Raw genomic sequence first — 18,703 nt, forward strand, 5'->3', positions numbered from 1 at the left:
AGCCACGCGCTACTCTATGTTTGTGTGCTATTGAATGGAGCTTCCTGGTGCATGAAAGGAATGGGAACTTCTGGCACTAATTTAAACAGCCTCTTACACAATACATTTACTTATTTTTTTGTAATTTACGTTTATTAAGGTGTCCAAAATTTTCCTAGTTTAAAATAATCTTACAGTATTCTAATAACAGCTTAAATGCAGCGTAATGAGCATAACTGCTGGGGAAAAGCTGAATAGATAATTAATAGAGATAACACAAGTACGTTTGTACGTTAAATAATAATATGAAATAATACAAATGAAAAATTAACTGTTGTCATTTGTGCTAAGAACCCAGCCAAACTATCCGGCTTTAGCAAACGTAGTACAGAATATTCTGAAGTTATTCAAACTGTATAAAAGTAATAGCAAGATTAGGAATGTAAGATGAAAGTTGTCAACCGTGCACACAAGAAGTCTGATGTTCATGTTCGAGAAGTTTCTTGGCAAAGAAGAAGAAATCTTATTTGTCTCATTCAATATAAGTAAATAGTACAGTTTTCTCAATAAAAATTTAATCGTACTCTTGATTTTTTAAGGAGTCTTTAATTTAATAGTATTATAATTTAATTTAATAGTATTTAATAAAATTAAAATTTAATAGTATTATAATCCGTTTTGGGGAACACGATAAACGTTATTTCTGAAACTATTATTTGATATTTATTTATGTTATTATTAATATTATTCTGATCAATGTGATCAACTTCAATTCTTCAAAAAAAGTAACGCAGCAATGTTCTTGAAACACTTGGGAAGTATTGAGAAATTTGTTCATAAAATACTTATTATCCTGTGCGAATGTTGGTGACTTAACAATTTTATCCTTCACTACACAGAATAATAAGAAGAAAAGAGCAAGTCATTAGGTAGCAGGGGAATCTATGGCATTCTGCCGACATAACGTATATTCCGAAATCCTCCTTCCGAACGGCAAAAAGGAGAAGCAGGACTACTTAATTTTACTTTCCGATGTTCTGCACACTTATAGCTATAAAAAACTGAAGATGGAAAGTTCAATTCACTTCCAAAACAATGATGTTGAAGGTATTTTCTTGTAATTGGTATTTTCTTGTAAAAAATTAGTTTCCACATACTGTATTTAGATTTAACTTGCCTTTTAGAATTTTTAGATATATACAAAAAACATTTATGTAATCCGATGACTGAAAAAAAAAAAATGAGCCTGAACTGTTCCTGCAAAGACCATGCGCTCCTTGTTGGAACTATTCAGAGGTAAAGACTATCGAGAAAATCCTACAGCCAGCATCGCTGCAGAACTGTCACACCTTTGCCTTTACTCAATAGCGAAGGAATAAAAGACTGTGTAGAGATTATATACAGTTGCTAAAAATATACTATAGAAAATATTAAAACTGGTGTATTCATTGCTAAAATCTGAAAACTGATTAGTCAATATATCGTATTTCATCCCATGACTTCTTTTTAAAGTAGCTGTAGCGTATTAAGTGGACAATGTATTTTAATTGTCCACTTGTTATTTCGACCTTTTTTCCTAATATTATCAAGCGAATAACATATTTCCTGAATGTAAGAAAGTGATACACTCTCAGTCGCGTATAAGTTGTTTATTCGAAAAGCTGAATGTAGTGTTTCCTAAAGACAAACGGAATCTCAACAACAATGCCTGTAACTGCTAATTTAACCATCTAGCTTCGAAGAAATCTGATAAATGACAAAAGTATATAAAAAAGTTATCTTGGGTTTCCTGGATTCGTTGGCTGCTCTATATTATCAGAGAAGTAAAAAATAAAAGTTTAAAATATTTCTTTCTGAATGGTTCTCAGTATTCTCATCGTGTTTTCAATGTCCTTAATTGGCAGTTTTAGTTGTAAGTTTTTCAAGGTTTTGTAATCTTATTGATCTGCAGTCTTTTGATTGCTTATTGGTATGATTCTTGCCTTGTTTTTGGAGTTTTAAATTTGATTTTAAGTTGTTATCTGCCCTAATGGTTGATATATGGGTTTATTGTGATTACTGGGAAAATTGATTGTTTGTATATATGCATAGCTGTTGATAATTAGTTTTTAATTACATATTCCTTGTAGTCTTTTTACTTTTCTCTTTTATATTCTTCTGCTTATATTTCTAGAGGATATTTCTATTCCTCTTCTCTTCGGTTCCTTTTTCCTTCATCCTCTCTCCCCTTTTTCCTTCTTCCTTTCTAAATTATTTTGAGGTTCTCCTTGTGACAACCTCAGTACGTATCTCTTGATAGTAGAACCTGGCTGCCTCCTCGTGACTTGGGATGGGAGTCCGGGGGTAGGGGAGCCTTTATTCTCCTGTACCCTGACTGCTAAATGAGAGGTGGCGGCATACAACACACAACAAAATACACATTAATATACACATAAAGATACAAACATTTCATTAATTCTCTCTCTCTCTCTCTCTCTCTCTTTTTAATGCCGACCTTGGCACTTTGCCGTTAGATGATTCGGCGGCGTACAGGGGAAACCCTGGTCACCGCCTTTCCTTCTGGTAATGTCCGCCTGATACCAACTAACTTCGCCACGTTGTTAAAAAGGCGCATAAAAATTCCTCACGTTGTCTACGGGATTCGAACTCAAGTATTTTCAACCCACTCGGGGAGCGGACGAAATGTGCTACTAGCAAGGGCAGGAATGTTGTACTTCGCCAGATATTCAACTATAGCAATTCAGTATAGAGACGTGCATTATCATAATGAAGGTGCCAGGAGCCATATTCCCACCGTTGTGCGCATTTCCTTTTAACAGAATTACGCAAACTAGAATATCTCATTAGACTATCTGATTCATAGATTCCCATTCGAGAGGGAATCTGTGATTCTAGATCGAAAAATGACACCATCACTTTGACAATTGATCGCACCTGCCTTATTTTTTTTTCTTGGACGTGAAAACCATAGGATGTTGTGCACTCCTTAACGATCGCTGTTTGCAATATTTAATGTGTTTCCAAGGCTGTTTCACCGAATGTCACGCAGAGCAGAAGTTAACACATACATGTTGTTCTACAGAATTAGGCATTCAGAACTATCACAGGCATATACATATCATTGTAATAACTCTTATAACACACGAATAAATATAAATACATGTGGAGCAATAGGAGTACCCGCGCCAGATTATCAATACACAAGTTTCGCTATCTCCTTCGTCGCTCACAGTCCTACAGTGCTTGAATAAAGACATCGGTTTATAAATTTTTGATAAACCTATTCCGCAAAAAAAGCAATTCCTTACTGCAATTCTAGAATAGGTTAGACTATATAACTATAATCTAGATTAGGCCGACTAACCTATTCATATAGTAATATAGTCTAATCTATTTTAATTTTCATAAAAAGTATATTCGCAGAAAAAACTATTCTGGTGACAAAGCATGCTAGCTAACTTAGTGATAGTTGGCATGTTTTATCACTAGAATATATTGGTGTGGCTTGCTAACTGCTGCCGTTAATTTAACGTTATTGTCCAGAGTAGTAAGCGTTATTCACGAACCACATTACGCAACATATTAGATTTTTGTAGTTTTTTTTTAGGAAAACCCCAAACACGAGAGGTATTAGAACCTATAGTACTTAGTACCGTGTTTGGGTTGGAAGTTGAGAAGACGAAAGAAGATATTTGTTGACATTAGACTTGAACTTCTGTAGACTGTAATTTTCAGGAAATACGTATGAAGGAAGGTTGTTCCAGAAAACGGCAGATGAATGGAATAAACGAGGAAGATGAAAAGTTGGTTCCAGCACGTGTTCGGACTGTTTTGAAAGAGAGAGCGGGAATTATAGAAGCCAATTCAGAAGAACGGTGCCCATGGATGTATCTGTAGAAGAGGCATGCAGCAGAAACAGTACGTCTTTGAGACAGCGAGTGGAGAGACTCTGTTAGAGATGAATCATTAATTAACCTAACTGCCCTCTTCTGAATGGAATCTAGAAGCATGAGAGTGGTTTTGAGGTCACCACTTCAGATGTGGAAACAATATTCCGTGGTAGGGCAGATTTGCGATTTGTACAGAGTGAACAGCAGTTTGGAAGAAAAGGAAAGCCGTGAAGGAAAGAGAAAAAACAAATTTTTAGATGCAGAGAAAGCAATATTTGTAATGTGCTTGTGCCAAGAGAGATTATAAGTCAGGGTAATCCCCAAAAGAGATATATTATCTTGCCTAGAAATCGGAGTGCCCCCAAAGATAAGCATAGGAGCAGAAAAATTCTTTTAGTATTAGTATTAGTATTTAGTATTAGTAATGGCCGCATGGTGCAAGAAAGCCTATGGCTAAGGCTGCACCAGCCAAAAAAAAAAAAAAAAAAACCTAATAATTAATAAAAGAAAAAGAAATTAACCCTATCATCCTAAGGTACTATCCAGATGTCCTTTGAATTTCCTCAAACTGTCAGCCTCTACCACCCATGTAGGCAACTTATTCCAGTAATTTATAACTCGCTGGCTAAAATAAAACTTCCTGCAGTCCAATCTAAACATCTCCCCCCGTAACTTGAATTTATGTCCCCTAGTTCTAACATCATTTATAATCTTGAAAATTTCATTTTACTGATGCCTCTCAGAGTCTTAAACACCTCAATCAAATCTCCTCTAAGGTGTCTAGTTTCCAAACTCTGCAACCCACATATTCGAAGTCTTTCTTCATAAGGACGTACTTTTGCCGATCTTTCGTCTTTGCCTCTCGTCTTTGCATCCTTTCAAGAAGATTGATGTCTTTCTTTAGGTGCGGTCTCCATACTTGAACACGGTATTCCAAGTGTGGTATAACAAAAGCCTTATATAATGGGATTATCACGTCCCTATCTCTACTTGCAAAAGTTCGATAGATCATCGATAGGACACCATGGGCCTTCCTTGCAACCTGTTTACAATGCTCAGAGAATTTCATGTCTGACCGTATCGTAACACCCAAGTCCCTTTCCTCCAGTACTGGGTTTAGTTGAACTCCACCAAGTGAATAAGTTATTTTGAGATTAATGTTTCCCAGATGTAATACCTTACACTTTGTTGGATTAAAGCATAGTTGCCATTTTTCTGACCATTCCTGAAGTCTATCTAGGTCTCTCTGAAGAAGCTCAGCTTGACAGTAATCATTAACTACTCTACCAATTTTAACATCATCTGCAAATTTAGACATCACGCCCTCAATCACTTCATCAATGTCGTTTATGAAAATTAAAAACAACAGTGGTCCTAATACTGACCCTTGGGGAACTCCACTTCTTACATCAACCCAATCTGAGGAATAGCCATTTATCACAACTCTCTGCCTCCTGCCCTGAAGCCATCCTGCTATCCATCTAAGGATTTTCTCAGTGATTTCAACCTGTTCCAGCTTATAAAGCAACCGCTCATGTGGGACTGAGTCAAAAGCTTTGCTGAAATCTAAATAAACAATGTCGATATTATTCCCTAAATCCAGCTCATGATTGACCCTTTCAAAGTAGCGAACCAGATTTGTTAAACATGATTTTCCCTTTACAAAACCATGCTGAGTATCCTTGAGAATTTCAATTATATCCAAATGATCCTGAATTCCACCCTTGATCATTGCCTCCATGATTTTCACTACCACTTAAGTCAAGCTGACAGGTCGATAATTTCCCACTTCACTCTTAGAATCACCCTTATGTATGGGAGACACAGTGGCACTTTTCCAATCCAACGGAATCTCCCCAGAGTCTAGTGATGCTCGTATGATTAGCCTCAATGGTTCAATGCACTCACCTGCCGCCTCCATTGAGATATAAGGTATATTCCATCAACTCCAGGACCCTTACACTGGCATGTAGGCCCGAACGTTTTTCATTAAATAATCTTGCGAAATTTAAATATCATTAATTACATATTTTTCAACTTCGCTCCCACAATTTCCCATTGCCACAAAAGGTTTTTCATCTGTATATATCGATGCAAAATAACTGTTGAGTTCATCTGCAACGACAGCTGGTGTATTTAATATTATTCCCTTCTTAGCATTTATATATGTGAAGAATTTCTTATCCCCCCTCTTTGTTCTGTTTGCTAGCGATTACTCATAAACTGCCTTTGCCTGTCGAACCTTTTCTGTGGCTCTATTACAGATTTTTTGCGAGATATAAGACAAGACTGAGTTTTAGAAGGATTGAAATCAACTAAGTTGTCTTTTCCCCACTGGATAATTATCTGGAGATCGGAATTTAAGGTATATATATATAGCGGATATTCAAGAAGTTGAAGCAGATTGAGCCAAGCGAGGTTTCTCAAACTGGAAAGTGGAATGCAATGTGCTATCATCGGTAAAACTATGGATAGGATTTCCAGTCAATGATATAAGTTCATTAAAATACAAGAAGAAAAGAGTAGAGGAAAGAACTGAATCTGGGGGAGAATAAAAGCATCAGTGGAGAAGTTAGAACACAGAGAGCCATCTTCCATCACCGTTAGTGGGCGATCAGAGAGAAAACTCGATAACCAATTACAAAAAACAATTGGCAAACCAAAAGATAGAAGCTTGTTTAGAAGACCTTTATGCCAAACACGATCGAAAGCCTTTGAGATGTCAAGAGCAACTGCTTGTGTTTCGCCGAACTTTTCCAGTGAATTTGTCCATAAATGGGTAACATAAGCCAGAATATCACCAGTGGATTGACACTGACGGAATCCACACTGGTGATCTTTGATCAGGCGGAAGGTTTCTAGGTAATTTTAAGACTGGGCGGTTAATTGATTTCTCCATTACCTTAGGAAAAGTAAAAGTAATTGCAATGGGACGATAATTGGATGGGAGGAATTTGTCACCATTTTTAGGAACTGGCTGGATATGAGCAAATTTCCAAGTAGAAGGAAAAACACCTTTGGAATAAGAAAGTGAAAAAAAGGCAGCAAAGAACAGGAGTAAGTTCGGGAGCACAGGTTTTGAGAACAAGTGGAGAAATACCATCAGGACCTGGAGCTTTCTGAGAATCACGTTTCGTCAAAATCCTTCTGACATCCTTTTGACGGAAGACCACAGGAGGCATTGGAGTGTGTTGGGAATGGTGGGAGGTGTTTTACCAAGATCATTAATACATGAGTTGGAAGAAAAATGAGATGCTAGCAGGTCAGCTTTATCCTTGGCTAAAGTAACGACAGAACCATCTGGTTTTGACAGAGATGGGCAAAAGTTGCGGCCAATAGCTTGGCAAGAGACCAGAATGCTGGGCTATCATTATGGAAAGAAGCAAATTTTCTACTCTTAGCCTGTTCAAAATCTGGTTTGGAGTGATTAATAACTGCTTTACAATTGTTGCGAGCTTTGTTGTAGGCAGAAAATGAAACTGAAGAAATGAAAACAAGCCAATTACGATATGCAACGTTCTTCTCTTGAACAGCCTCAGCACATTTATTGGAAAACCAATGTTTAGATAAAGGACGAGATTTAGATAAAGGAGTGTGGAATAATGGATTCCATTCCTACAAGAATAATTTCCCTGACACGATCTGAGCAAACGTTGACATCATAAATTTTGAAATAGTAATCCGACCAAGGAAAAGAAGAAAAGAAATTTCGCAGGTCATCCCATTTTGCATCCTTGTAATGCCAAACAACACGAGGTTGCGAATAGCCATGAGATAAAGCCTCCATTGGAGAAGAGACAATCAAGAAGTTGTGATCTGAGGTGCCTAAAGGACCACTCACTTCGGCCGTGTAATTAGAAGAGTTGTTTGTGAAAAAAAGATCAAGCGTGTTGGCTGTATGGTTAGGATTGTTCGGTGTTCTGGTAGGTAAATGAACAATCTGTGCGAGGTCATTAGTAATTGTAAAAGCCTCAGCATCTTGACCAGCTGGGCCTGTGTGACTAGAAAACGGAAGCCAGCTGGAGTTGTGAACATTAAAATAACCAAGGAAAATTACCTAACTGTTAGGAAAGTTGGACTGGGGAAAGTCAAGTTGCAAAGAGAGGAATTCAAAGAGCTTCAAGTGATTAATAGAGTTGGGAGAACGGTAGAGAGACAACAGATGAATTTGACAGAATGAGGTAGAGAGATTTTAAGCCAGAGAAGATCGAAAAGAGGAGATTCCAAATTACCAAGTCTCTGACGGGAATATCGGAACGGACATATGAACAAGTATCACCTTTGAGGCGAAAGGAATTGTACAGCGAATATGGGAAACTGAGATAACCAGTAGCTGAATCAACCGATAACTGAGATTCTGTCAGAAAAAGTACATGGGGTTTGGCAGACTGCAAGTGGAAATGGACAGCGTTGAGTTTAGAACTGAGACCACGTATATTTGTGAAATGAATTAGGAAGGGTTTGGGAGGTTTAGATCTTTTTTGCAGATAAGTTTACTCTATTAGTCTGACAATTCATGGTGTATCGAACAGTAAGAAAAAGTGGGGGGGGGGGACTTGCTGTATGAAGTAATGAAATTTTTGGATACGACGTACACTTGGTAAGAATATACCCAGATCCCTGACATAACGTGGCCTCGATAATGCCCCCCTCCGCATACACACTACTCGGACTCCCCTCCAGTCACTATTTGGTAGAGTAGAGGTAGCAGGATTATACACTAGCTGATCCGGAAGCCTCCTAGAGAGTTACCAGTACGTTCGGTCCGGTGTACTAACCAGCAGCCGGTCTGCGAACACCGTGTTAGAGCTGTACCCTCGAAATGAACTGAATCTCGCCATGATCTCCATCATAACCTCAAAAGTCATCAGTCATACTGCATGGTGGAAGAGTTGGGAAGTGTTGACCGGAACTTAGCTCTGGAGACTATACATAGGTTCCACCAGTTCAAGCCTCCAATAAGCAAAGTGGTGGTATTTCACCGGTTGATGAGAGTCATCTACCACCTAGTACTGCCTGGTAACATAGAGGGTCAGCGTTCCTCCATGTAGTGTGGGCACCACACCTCGACCCCTGCTTACGTTGGTTCACACCTGGGTGGTCACCCACCATGTACTTGTGCATGGAGGTTATACCCAGGATTACTAATAGTCCCACCATCGTGAAGGCGCAAGCAGAAGGTTTGGCTGTCACAGACCGTCCGGACTTCGCTGAAATTGGGTCCACTTGACTTGAGTGTCACCCGAATATCAGTTCCATCAGCGTTTAGCAAGTACAGCTTGTCTGGCATATCTGTGAGAATGTCTTCAAGAACCTCAAGGATATACGGAAGCCTCCTAGAGAGTTACCAATAGGTTCTGTCCGGTGTACTAACTAGCGGCCGGCCTGCGAACACCGTTTTAGAGGTGTACCGCGTTCCATACAGAAACCTAATATGTTACACAATCGAGTTCTTGAATGTACGTCCTGTGAATTTAATTAGCAGGGCAGGTTTGCAAACACAGACACTGCATCAACACGCTCAATATGACAGTGGCAGCTAGTGTGTTTTCGCTAGCACATTTTCGGTTCTAAGGTACTTTGGTGTACGTCTAGTCAAGTTTTTTTAATCTTGCTAACAATAATGCATTCATTTGCTTCGTGCGGCTCTGTGACGAATTATTCTGTTATGCTGATGAAATGGAAATGAAATAAATCACTGCCTGCTCCACAGTAATTTAAATTAACATGGATCAGTTAATTCACAAATTGACAGTGATTAGCATTAAGTCCAATGTTTGATAGATTCGAAGCAGCAGTCTACATCCCAAACGACATGATTAATGGAACTACTTTTCCATTCACAATTTATACTATATTGCCAAAAGTAACCAGACATTTCTAGTTTCACAAAGAAAACGCTTACAAATATAATAATAATGTGTTGGTCCATTTTAGGGCTTAATTACACACTATATACTAGTGTGTAATTAAGTAGTGTGTAATTAAGTAGTATATACTAGTGTGTAATTAGTGTGTAATTACATCATATGTAGAGGCTCTGAACAAACGTTTCATAATAGAAAGTCAGTATCGACTTTATGTTATGAAAAGTTGATATGATAAGGCGCGCTGTCATGCTGAACCAGAGAGGGGGCCTTCTCCACCCTACTTCCACAGTGCAGGAAGAGCAGAACACCCATAGAATGACAATGTACCACATGGCATACATTGTTCTGGAAATGATGTCCAATGGTCCAAGCCCAAATCACAAGAAATATAGTCAGACAGTGAGAGCATCTACAGCAAATTTCACACGTGGGACGACACACTCTGGTAAATGATGTTCTCCTCACTCGAATTCGCTAAATCCATCACATCGGAAAACTGTGTACCATGCTAGTCACTCCAAAACAGTTTTCCAACGCCCTCGGCACCAATTCAAACGTCGATACTATCGACGCAAGTCGGCGTTATGCACTTCATACTGTGATGTTGTTTGTGCTGCAACTCTTCCGTGAATATGATGTATTACATCATATGTAGATGCTCTCACTATCTATCATCATCATCAGCCATTTTCAATCCACTGCAGGATGAAGGCCTCTCCAGCAACTTTCCAGTTCCTTCTGTCTTGACCACAGGCCATCACTATCTAACGATGCATATTCAGCACACATACTCAGCCACAGAGTGATAAAAGCACACTAAAGTTCCTCGCGTCATCGACGGGATTCGAACCCGGGCCTTTTCCATCCGGTGTGGGGAGGGCGGTGATGATACCACTGTGCTACCCACGCAGACACATAATATTATATCTGTAAGTGTTTATGTAAGTAAATGTAACTACTATCAGTTCTTGTGGCCTCGCTGAATTCCCGGTTGACAGTATTCGAGGAGAACTCATAAAATATACGTACCACTCTTCTGCACTTTTCGATAACCTTGCGTTAATTTCTGTGGCACTATCGAACATTTTCACAGTTGTAGTAGCATCATCATGTTTCTGTGTGGTGTATTGCAATTTTATTGCAGCAACTCTCACAAACAGTTCGCTAATAAGACATCTTATGGTAACTCCCCCTTGCAAGTTGCTGTATAATCTCTCACCCCACCCATTTTTCTGTCACGGAAATAGGTATTTCCGTGACAGCACCTTTTACAGAAGTGACAGCACCTTTTCCTTTCCTTCAAGTGAAAAATCCTGCCACAAGAAAATATTTCCCATGATTGAAATTTTTCCCTCGTGGGTAACAGAGTTGGTGTAATCACCGTCTTCCCCACACCGGATGAAAAAGACCTGAATCCTGTCAATGACAGGAAGAATTTTTATGGGCTTTTTTTACAACGTGGCTGGGTCAGTCGGTCTCAAAAGAGGGTAGCAACGATACAACAACCAACCAACCAACCAAGCTTGATATTTTCTTCTATACTACCGTGCATCTTCAAAATCACAATTAAGGTTCCAAGGCACCATAGACGTAGCCAACCTGAAACCATTCTAAATGTGCTTTAAACCAAAGAATGAGAACACCAGAAGAGAAATGCTGATCATACATTATTTGCATGTGTGTATAAAATATCATCAGTTATTATTAGCGTGGAAGTGAAATATATTTTTAAATTACATTGCGTGGTGACTTCATTCGTACCACGTGATTCTGCTACTAATAAGGAATGCAGATACGTATGGATGTATTCAGTGCGAGAATGGTCAAGACGAAGAATTTAAAGGAATTTGGACTTTGCATGGTAATTAACGCCAGACGCACTGCTATGAGTATTTCGAAAACTGCATACTTAATGGCTTTTCACGTACTACTGTGTCTCGAGCTTCGTCCAATAAACAAACAGAATTAAGCCAATGGCGATCCTGTCTTGGAAAATAGCATGTTGATGTGAGAGGCCAAAGGAGGCTGACAAGATTTGTGTAGGGTAACAGAATGGATACAGTCAGTCACACACACACACACACACACACACACACACACACACACACACACACACACACACACACACACACACACACACACACGAGGAGACGTCTACTTCTCCAGGCTCAAGAACCTCAACATTGGACAGTGGTTGATTGGAAAAACGTTGCTTGGCCTGGAAAATACTGATTCTTGCTGTTTCATTCTGATGGGTTGTTATTGTTCTAGTAGGGTTTTAGGAGAATCAGTGACTAAGGCTATATTGCTTCGTGACTAAGGCCATATTGCTTAGTGTAAATTGCGCGTGCTCTGAGGTCGATTTTCTGTTTTCTGGACGAAAAACCCGAGTTTCCGGGGGAAAACCATGCTACCCTCGCCCGAGACCGACTAACTCAGCCACGTTGTGAAAAAGTTCCATAAAAATTCCTCACGTCATCTACAGAATGTTATACGCACCGCTCTCTCTCCACATGTGGAAAGGGCGGTGCTGATAACAACTGTGCTACTTTCAGGCGTGTATAACAAGGCTTTTTCTCCCGGAAACTCGGTTTTTCGTCCAACCAAACACAGACATATCGACCAGAGAACACCCGAAATTCATGGACATAATACATGGATAGATGAGATCGCTCTCATATAGCCTTAATATGATAATTTTAATTTGGCGAATTATAGTCCTAGTTGCTGACGCGCCAATAAAACTGAAATCAAATCAAACAGTTTTGATCGGAAGAGAATACCGAAGAATAGGGAGAAAAAAAGAAAAAGTTCTCGAAATGTAAAAATCGTGAAAATCTTTTGTATCAACAAATGGTAATTTGTCTTTGAACATTGAAGAACGATATTAGCGAACATTACAAGCGATCTTTAGAGTTGAAAATAGTTCTTTACAGCTCATAGACATCGATCCTCCAGTAATTTTCACTACTGAATCTACTGCTTCTCACACAGTTTCATTTGGAGAGACCTTCCCAAAAGTAACCATTATTCAAGGGTAATTTAAATGAGGTTCTGATTGTCTAAAATTAAATAATATTCAATTATGGATGTAAATTGATATTAATGTTTCTACTGCGACAATCTCAGGCACAAAGAGTCCCCTCTTTGAGATATTAAAAGTTTTCAGCCGGCACAACATGCATAGAGGACTGTGAAAACATACTTCATCAGACATAACAGATTGGAGCAATATGGCCTGAGATGTCGATGCTCCGTAAAAATAATAACAATAACTAAATACCCTTGAACAGGCCTTTAGGAATTCTTCTAATCTCTGACAGGATACAGCTCCAGAGCTCTTGCCAAGTGGCGAAGTTTCTATACTGTTCTGGAGGACTGAAATGGACGATGAAGTAAAGGAAGCCATCAAACAACTGTATCCACAGCAACTAAAAGACTTTAAAGAGGTGAGGAATAAAAAATGTATGTGGTGTACAGATGGACACCAGATTTTTTATTTCCCCTCGTACAAATTGTACAAAAGTACAAAAGTGTACAAAAGTACAAAAGTGTACAAATATGAGGAATAAAAAATGTATGTGGTGTACAGATAGACACCAGATTTTTTATTTCCCCTCGTACAAATATTTTGTTGAACTTTTACGCACACACCATTGTACTCTCGTGAAACTACATATAAACTTGCATTCAGAATAAAAAATCAGTATTCCTTTACTATATGTCTTGGAAACAGTGCATCGGTAGTGATGCCAATCACGTCTTAAAAAGGTGATTGCACTTGTTCGTAAAACTTCTTCCATAAACCCCCAGGCCAACACAGTTGGCTTAGTAAAATTTCTATTCGGAAGGTAATTATTTAAATTAGAAGCTGTCATTTCTCTATGAGTCAACAGGTAAGCTTCTCCTGTAAAGTGTAATATAATCCAAAAGAGGAGCAGCGCATGGAAGGTGAGCGAAAGGATTTTCTATATTTGTACTAATAGTTGCACTCCACTTTCTTCGCTCCAGTTTAATGTTAATTTTCATAGTAGACTTCTTCTCGAGACAGATGTTAGCTCATTGGCCTTGCTTCGCTAGAGGTCAGTGGTAGTGGCACGTGATCTGCTTGGGGCTATCGTGCATTAAAAAGAAAGAAAGAAACCGGACGTATTGTTAGAAAGTGCAGGTGTCAAACTTGTGCAAGCGACGTGTGTAAAAGTACTTTTCCCTTGAAAATGGCAAACTGTTTAATTACACCGAAGATGGAAAAACTGTTGTCGCGGAAAGACAGGTTTGTCCAATTATCAAAAATGAGAAAAATGAGAGCTGAAGGAGTCTTATTCCAGTCAAAGTAATTTCCTTCATTTTAAATTTAACTAACATTTTACGGAGGAGAAAGGATATTTTTATGCACTTCACACGGTTATATTAGTATCAAAATAAAATTATTATACAACGGATCCCTGCAAAAATACTTTATTTGCAGGGATCACCCCTATTTTTTACCCCTATTACCCTATAACACTGGGCGAAACAGTGATAATTTTCGAACTATTTCGCCTGCTTATAAGAGTGGGGAAATGGGAGTATCCAACTGCAAAAGGGTATTACGATTATTATAATATATCAGTACAATGTCAAAATGGAAGTTCCACAAGTACAAGATCTACATTTTTGATATTCTTAAGCCTCCCATACACGCTCAGTTAAAACGCTCAGTTTAACTGAAAAAAAAAAAAAAGAACTGAGCGTTCTCCTATACATGGTACAAGTTTCACATCATTTTTGTCATTTCGTTTAGTATTTTTGTGAGTTCGGGGTTGCCATGAGATCATTTGCAACATCCAGAATTGTTATACTGCTGGCAGGCGTTTCATGGTCAACAAGGAACATCAACTCCTTAAAATACCATAAAGATGGTGTGTATAAAGCCACATGAAGCTAATGTAACAAATAATTATATGATATAATAAAATATAAGATAATATCATACTGATATAATAAAAGTAGTGTCCTTAAAATGTTATGGTACCATTTCAAATAAACCACAACTGTATTTAATGATTTTTATTTCTCTATATGGCCAAAGATGCTGATGCGCCGTTTATTATATCTAACTATTAGTTTAGATATAATAAACTAATAGCTACCCCATTCCTTTTAACATGTATGTTTTAAAATGGCCTAAACTGTTTTAATATTTATTCACCATCTTTATTTTGATATTACTCTTGTTAATTATACAAGCTGTATTAGCTAGAGGACCCATCTAATTAAACACTGCTATATTTAACGGTGTCTGTTACTACCAGTACTACTCTTTATTGGTTTTTCAGTTATTGCTGACATGTGTGTTTTTAAATATTAATTAAATAAGAAATAAAAATTAATAAAACAAAATAAATATCAATATTAAAATACGGATGATATTAATATAACATTTTAATGATGTAGCCAAGTGGTCAGGCGCGCAGGTGCATAAGTACACGTGCCTTGAATGACCCAGGTTCAAGCCCGTGACTGCTGAATATGGTGCTGTTTCTTGTATTCTCTCTACCTTGTGAACTCCTGTGATCGTGTGGTCGTCCCGGAGTATAACCAGAAAATTTATTTTAATTAAAATATGATATTAATATTCATATTTTATATTAAACTGTCAAATATGAATATTAGAAGAGCAAGGTATTTCGTTGGTGCGCCTTTTATATAGGTATCAACTTTATATAGCTGGTAGGTATCAACTGTACTATTATAACTACTGGCGTACTATAGATATAATATCACCGTATGTAAAAACACACACTGAAAATGATAAATACAGAATCTTTTAAATACTGTATCACGTCAGATATTTAAGTGTTAATTAAAATATTCAGTCAGGCATCATTACAATGAACAAGTAAATTTTCTGTTTATACTCTGAGACGACCACACGAGGTCAGACGAGTTCCACGTATCACTAAAGTTCAGAAGACACAGAGAGAGAGAGAATGAAAGAAAAAAAAAAAAACATTAAGCGACTTGAAACCAGTCAGCCCCAAATGCGTGTACAAATGTACCCCCGAGTTCGACCACTCGGGTGAATCACTAAGATTCAGCCGAGTGGTCGAATCTTAGCGATTCACCTGAGTGCTTTTCTGACAGTGATCTAAACTGCGATCCAATAAATTGGTCAATGTTAAAAATAAATTATGGACTTAATTATAAATAAAAAATATAAAACTTTAAAATTTAAATATTATTTAAATAAATAAATATAAAATTATAATAAATAATATAAAATAGCAATGCAATACTTTAAATATATCTAAAGTTTTAATTTTTCTCGAATATTGCTTTCACGCGTTTCCTGGATTATATATAACAATAAGTGATGATGACCAACAGAATAAAGCCTCTGATTTGGGCATAACGCAAAAAGGAGGAGGGTTGGATGCAAACTTTAACATACGTTTATTTGGAAATTACAGCTTCATCATTTAAGTTATTTTATGCAGTGACATTCCCCACTGAGGCTCCACTTACATGCTTTCTCTTAGTCTGGTAGTTGAGTGTTAATAAAGTTACTGTACATTTGGTGGCTTTAATTAATTAGTTCAGTTTTGTATTCAATTAGCAATTCTTATATATTCCGAAGAAATTTATGGCACAGTCAAAAATTAACGAATGCTTTTTTGATGGGAAGGATCGGAGTTTTTGATTTTGTCTATTCGTCGAGAAATAAATATTTTGGAAAGAAACTACTTTTGTTTAATTACAGAAATTGTATAAACTATTAAGCATATTTATCACTGATTATCACTAATGGTAATTATGATTACTGGAATTTTTCTAATTCTAGAACAGTATATCATTTTATTGAATTTATTGCACTATACTTTGTTTTGCTGAATAGTGCTTTATTTGTGATGTTTTTTGTTATTATTTTAGTAAGTTTGCGATGCTTTTTTTATTTTAGTAAGTAAGTTTGCGATGTTTTTTTTTTATTTTAGTAAGTATTATTTATTCTGCATTATATATTAATATTACTGTCATGCATTCCGTTGTACATTCATTATAAGAGCCGTTTTTATTCCTATTATAGGTTATTTTCCAAATAAATAAATTCAGAAATCTCTGAATTTTCATAGCTGTAAATTAATTCAAAATTCAAAATTATGTAGAACGCATAATACAAATTATTGGCGTGTCGTGTCCATGAGAGAGAGAGAGAGAGAGAGAGAGAGAGAGAGAGAGAGAGAGAGAGAGAGAGAGAGAGAGATGCTACATAAAGAACTAAGAAAGGTATGAAAATGGGCTCTCCAATTTAGGCATTGCAGAAAACTATCCTGAAGCTTAAATAGAAACGCAAAGAAAATTACCTTCCTAATATTTCATTCTTCAGATGACTTATAGGCCATTGTCTACTACCGAAGAAGAATTTGACATTCAACTGAAACGTTATTATTAATCCTCCCTCCGCCGGCAATTCAACCGTTTCGTTATTATATGGCTCCCGGGCTTCTCACTAATTATTCTGTGCTCCTCTCATTTTGAGCCGTCAGTTCTCTTGCCATGCAACAAGTAATCTAATGAAAATTATTGCACTTCCGGATGTGGAAGTGACATGTGGTTGATGCGATGTTTTCTTTTTTATCCCAATTCGTGTCCCTGAACTTTTTTTTTTAACTCTCCTCTGCCCCAAAATTGCTTTCTGTGATTATTGCTTAAGTAGATCAATGGGACAACTCTTCCGGTTGAAGACACTAGAGTATTTTGGCCTACATATGGTTTTATCTTATTTCCTTCATCCCCCGACCCTTTCCCCAAAGTCATCTTGACCTGTATTATTCTGCAAAAGTAGAAGTGCAGTCACCGTCAAGCTTGTGTGTGGCCTGTTGTGCTATAACTTGCACGTTCCAGAAGAATAATTTCTTTATAATCCTTGAAAGAATAATTCCAGTGCTAAGCACTAGGTTGCTTTATTTATATTTTTGACATCAGAAATGCAAAGAAGTATACTCGACTGCGAAACTTATTTCTAAGCTGAATAGGCTTTTAGTCTATTCAACTCTGAATAGGCTAAAATGGTGTTTACTGTATGTACCCTTCATTAATCGACTTCTTTCAAGGTAACAGATTAGAACGATTTCTTCTTCTATTGTTTCAAATGCCTCCGTTGTTTCAATAAAATGTGCGAAAATTATTAAAAATTGTCTGATTTATATACGTCAGATTTTCTAGAGATTCAGCAGATTTAAAACTACCAAAAATCAAAAAGGAACTAGTTGTTCATTGTAATGATTATATCATATACCTACATCGCTTGCGAGATATATACGATATACCTTCATATACTACTTACGCTTTTGTTCATGATAAAAAGAAACATATTTGATTACATAGGCTACTGTGAATCTTAAGTTTTATATGCGTTTCAGCCATATGCATATATGTATATCCATAGTATTTCACATAACCGCAGACTGTGCTCCACTGACCGGGAGAGTAGCAACTCTGTTCTGTTGAACTTGTTATTTTCTAAAGAACGAAATCTTTCGAAAACAACAATAGCACTCACCAATTTTACATGTTTGGCAATTTTATGTAGGTTCCAAAAGAAGCCCTTAGCAGTGCTAAATTTTCCTATAAATTTTTTGTTTTTTATTACCTACATTCCAAAAGCACTTCAATTTTCACATAATCTAGCTGTGTTATTCTGCAGATATAGTTACAAATGGTGACCAGCTAGGTTACTCTTGATATTAAAATCAACGATGAAATGATCACCGATATATATAAATCTCATTAAAAAGTACATTTTTCTAATTATTAGTTTTTTTAAAGTTAAGAATATTTTTCCTTTGATATATAAATTCTTATTAGTTAAAAATGGTAAACAGAAGATCTTACATAACCGCATTTAACTTCCAGCTTTTTTTGCCCCCTTAGTCTTTGTCATCCTGACAAAGACTAAGTCCATTGATTAAACAGTCACAAATA

At 37.1% G+C, this 18,703-nt stretch overlaps 1 protein-coding gene across 3 annotated transcripts in view; it reads left to right on the forward strand.

Annotated features, from left to right (window-relative positions):
* LOC150081860 (calpain-9-like) overlaps positions 1-18,703 on the forward strand; it is a 152,380-nt gene that overhangs the window by 329 nt on the left and 133,348 nt on the right. The window contains exon 1 of one of the 3 annotated variants that reach the window (XM_090379768.1): positions 989-1,086. The exons of the other annotated variants lie outside the window; for them this stretch is intronic. Coding sequence (XP_090235894.1) covers positions 1,047-1,086 — 40 coding nt within the window. The 5' untranslated portion in view covers positions 989-1,046. Of the gene's footprint in view, positions 1-988; positions 1,087-18,703 lie in introns of those variants that run through there. 3 annotated transcript variants of the gene reach the window in all.

Source organism: Mastigoproctus giganteus, chromosome 8 (assembly GCF_048544385.1).
Source record: "Mastigoproctus giganteus isolate SK-2022 chromosome 8, ASM4854438v1, whole genome shotgun sequence".
Classification (NCBI taxonomy): domain Eukaryota; kingdom Metazoa; phylum Arthropoda; class Arachnida; order Uropygi; family Thelyphonidae; genus Mastigoproctus; species Mastigoproctus giganteus.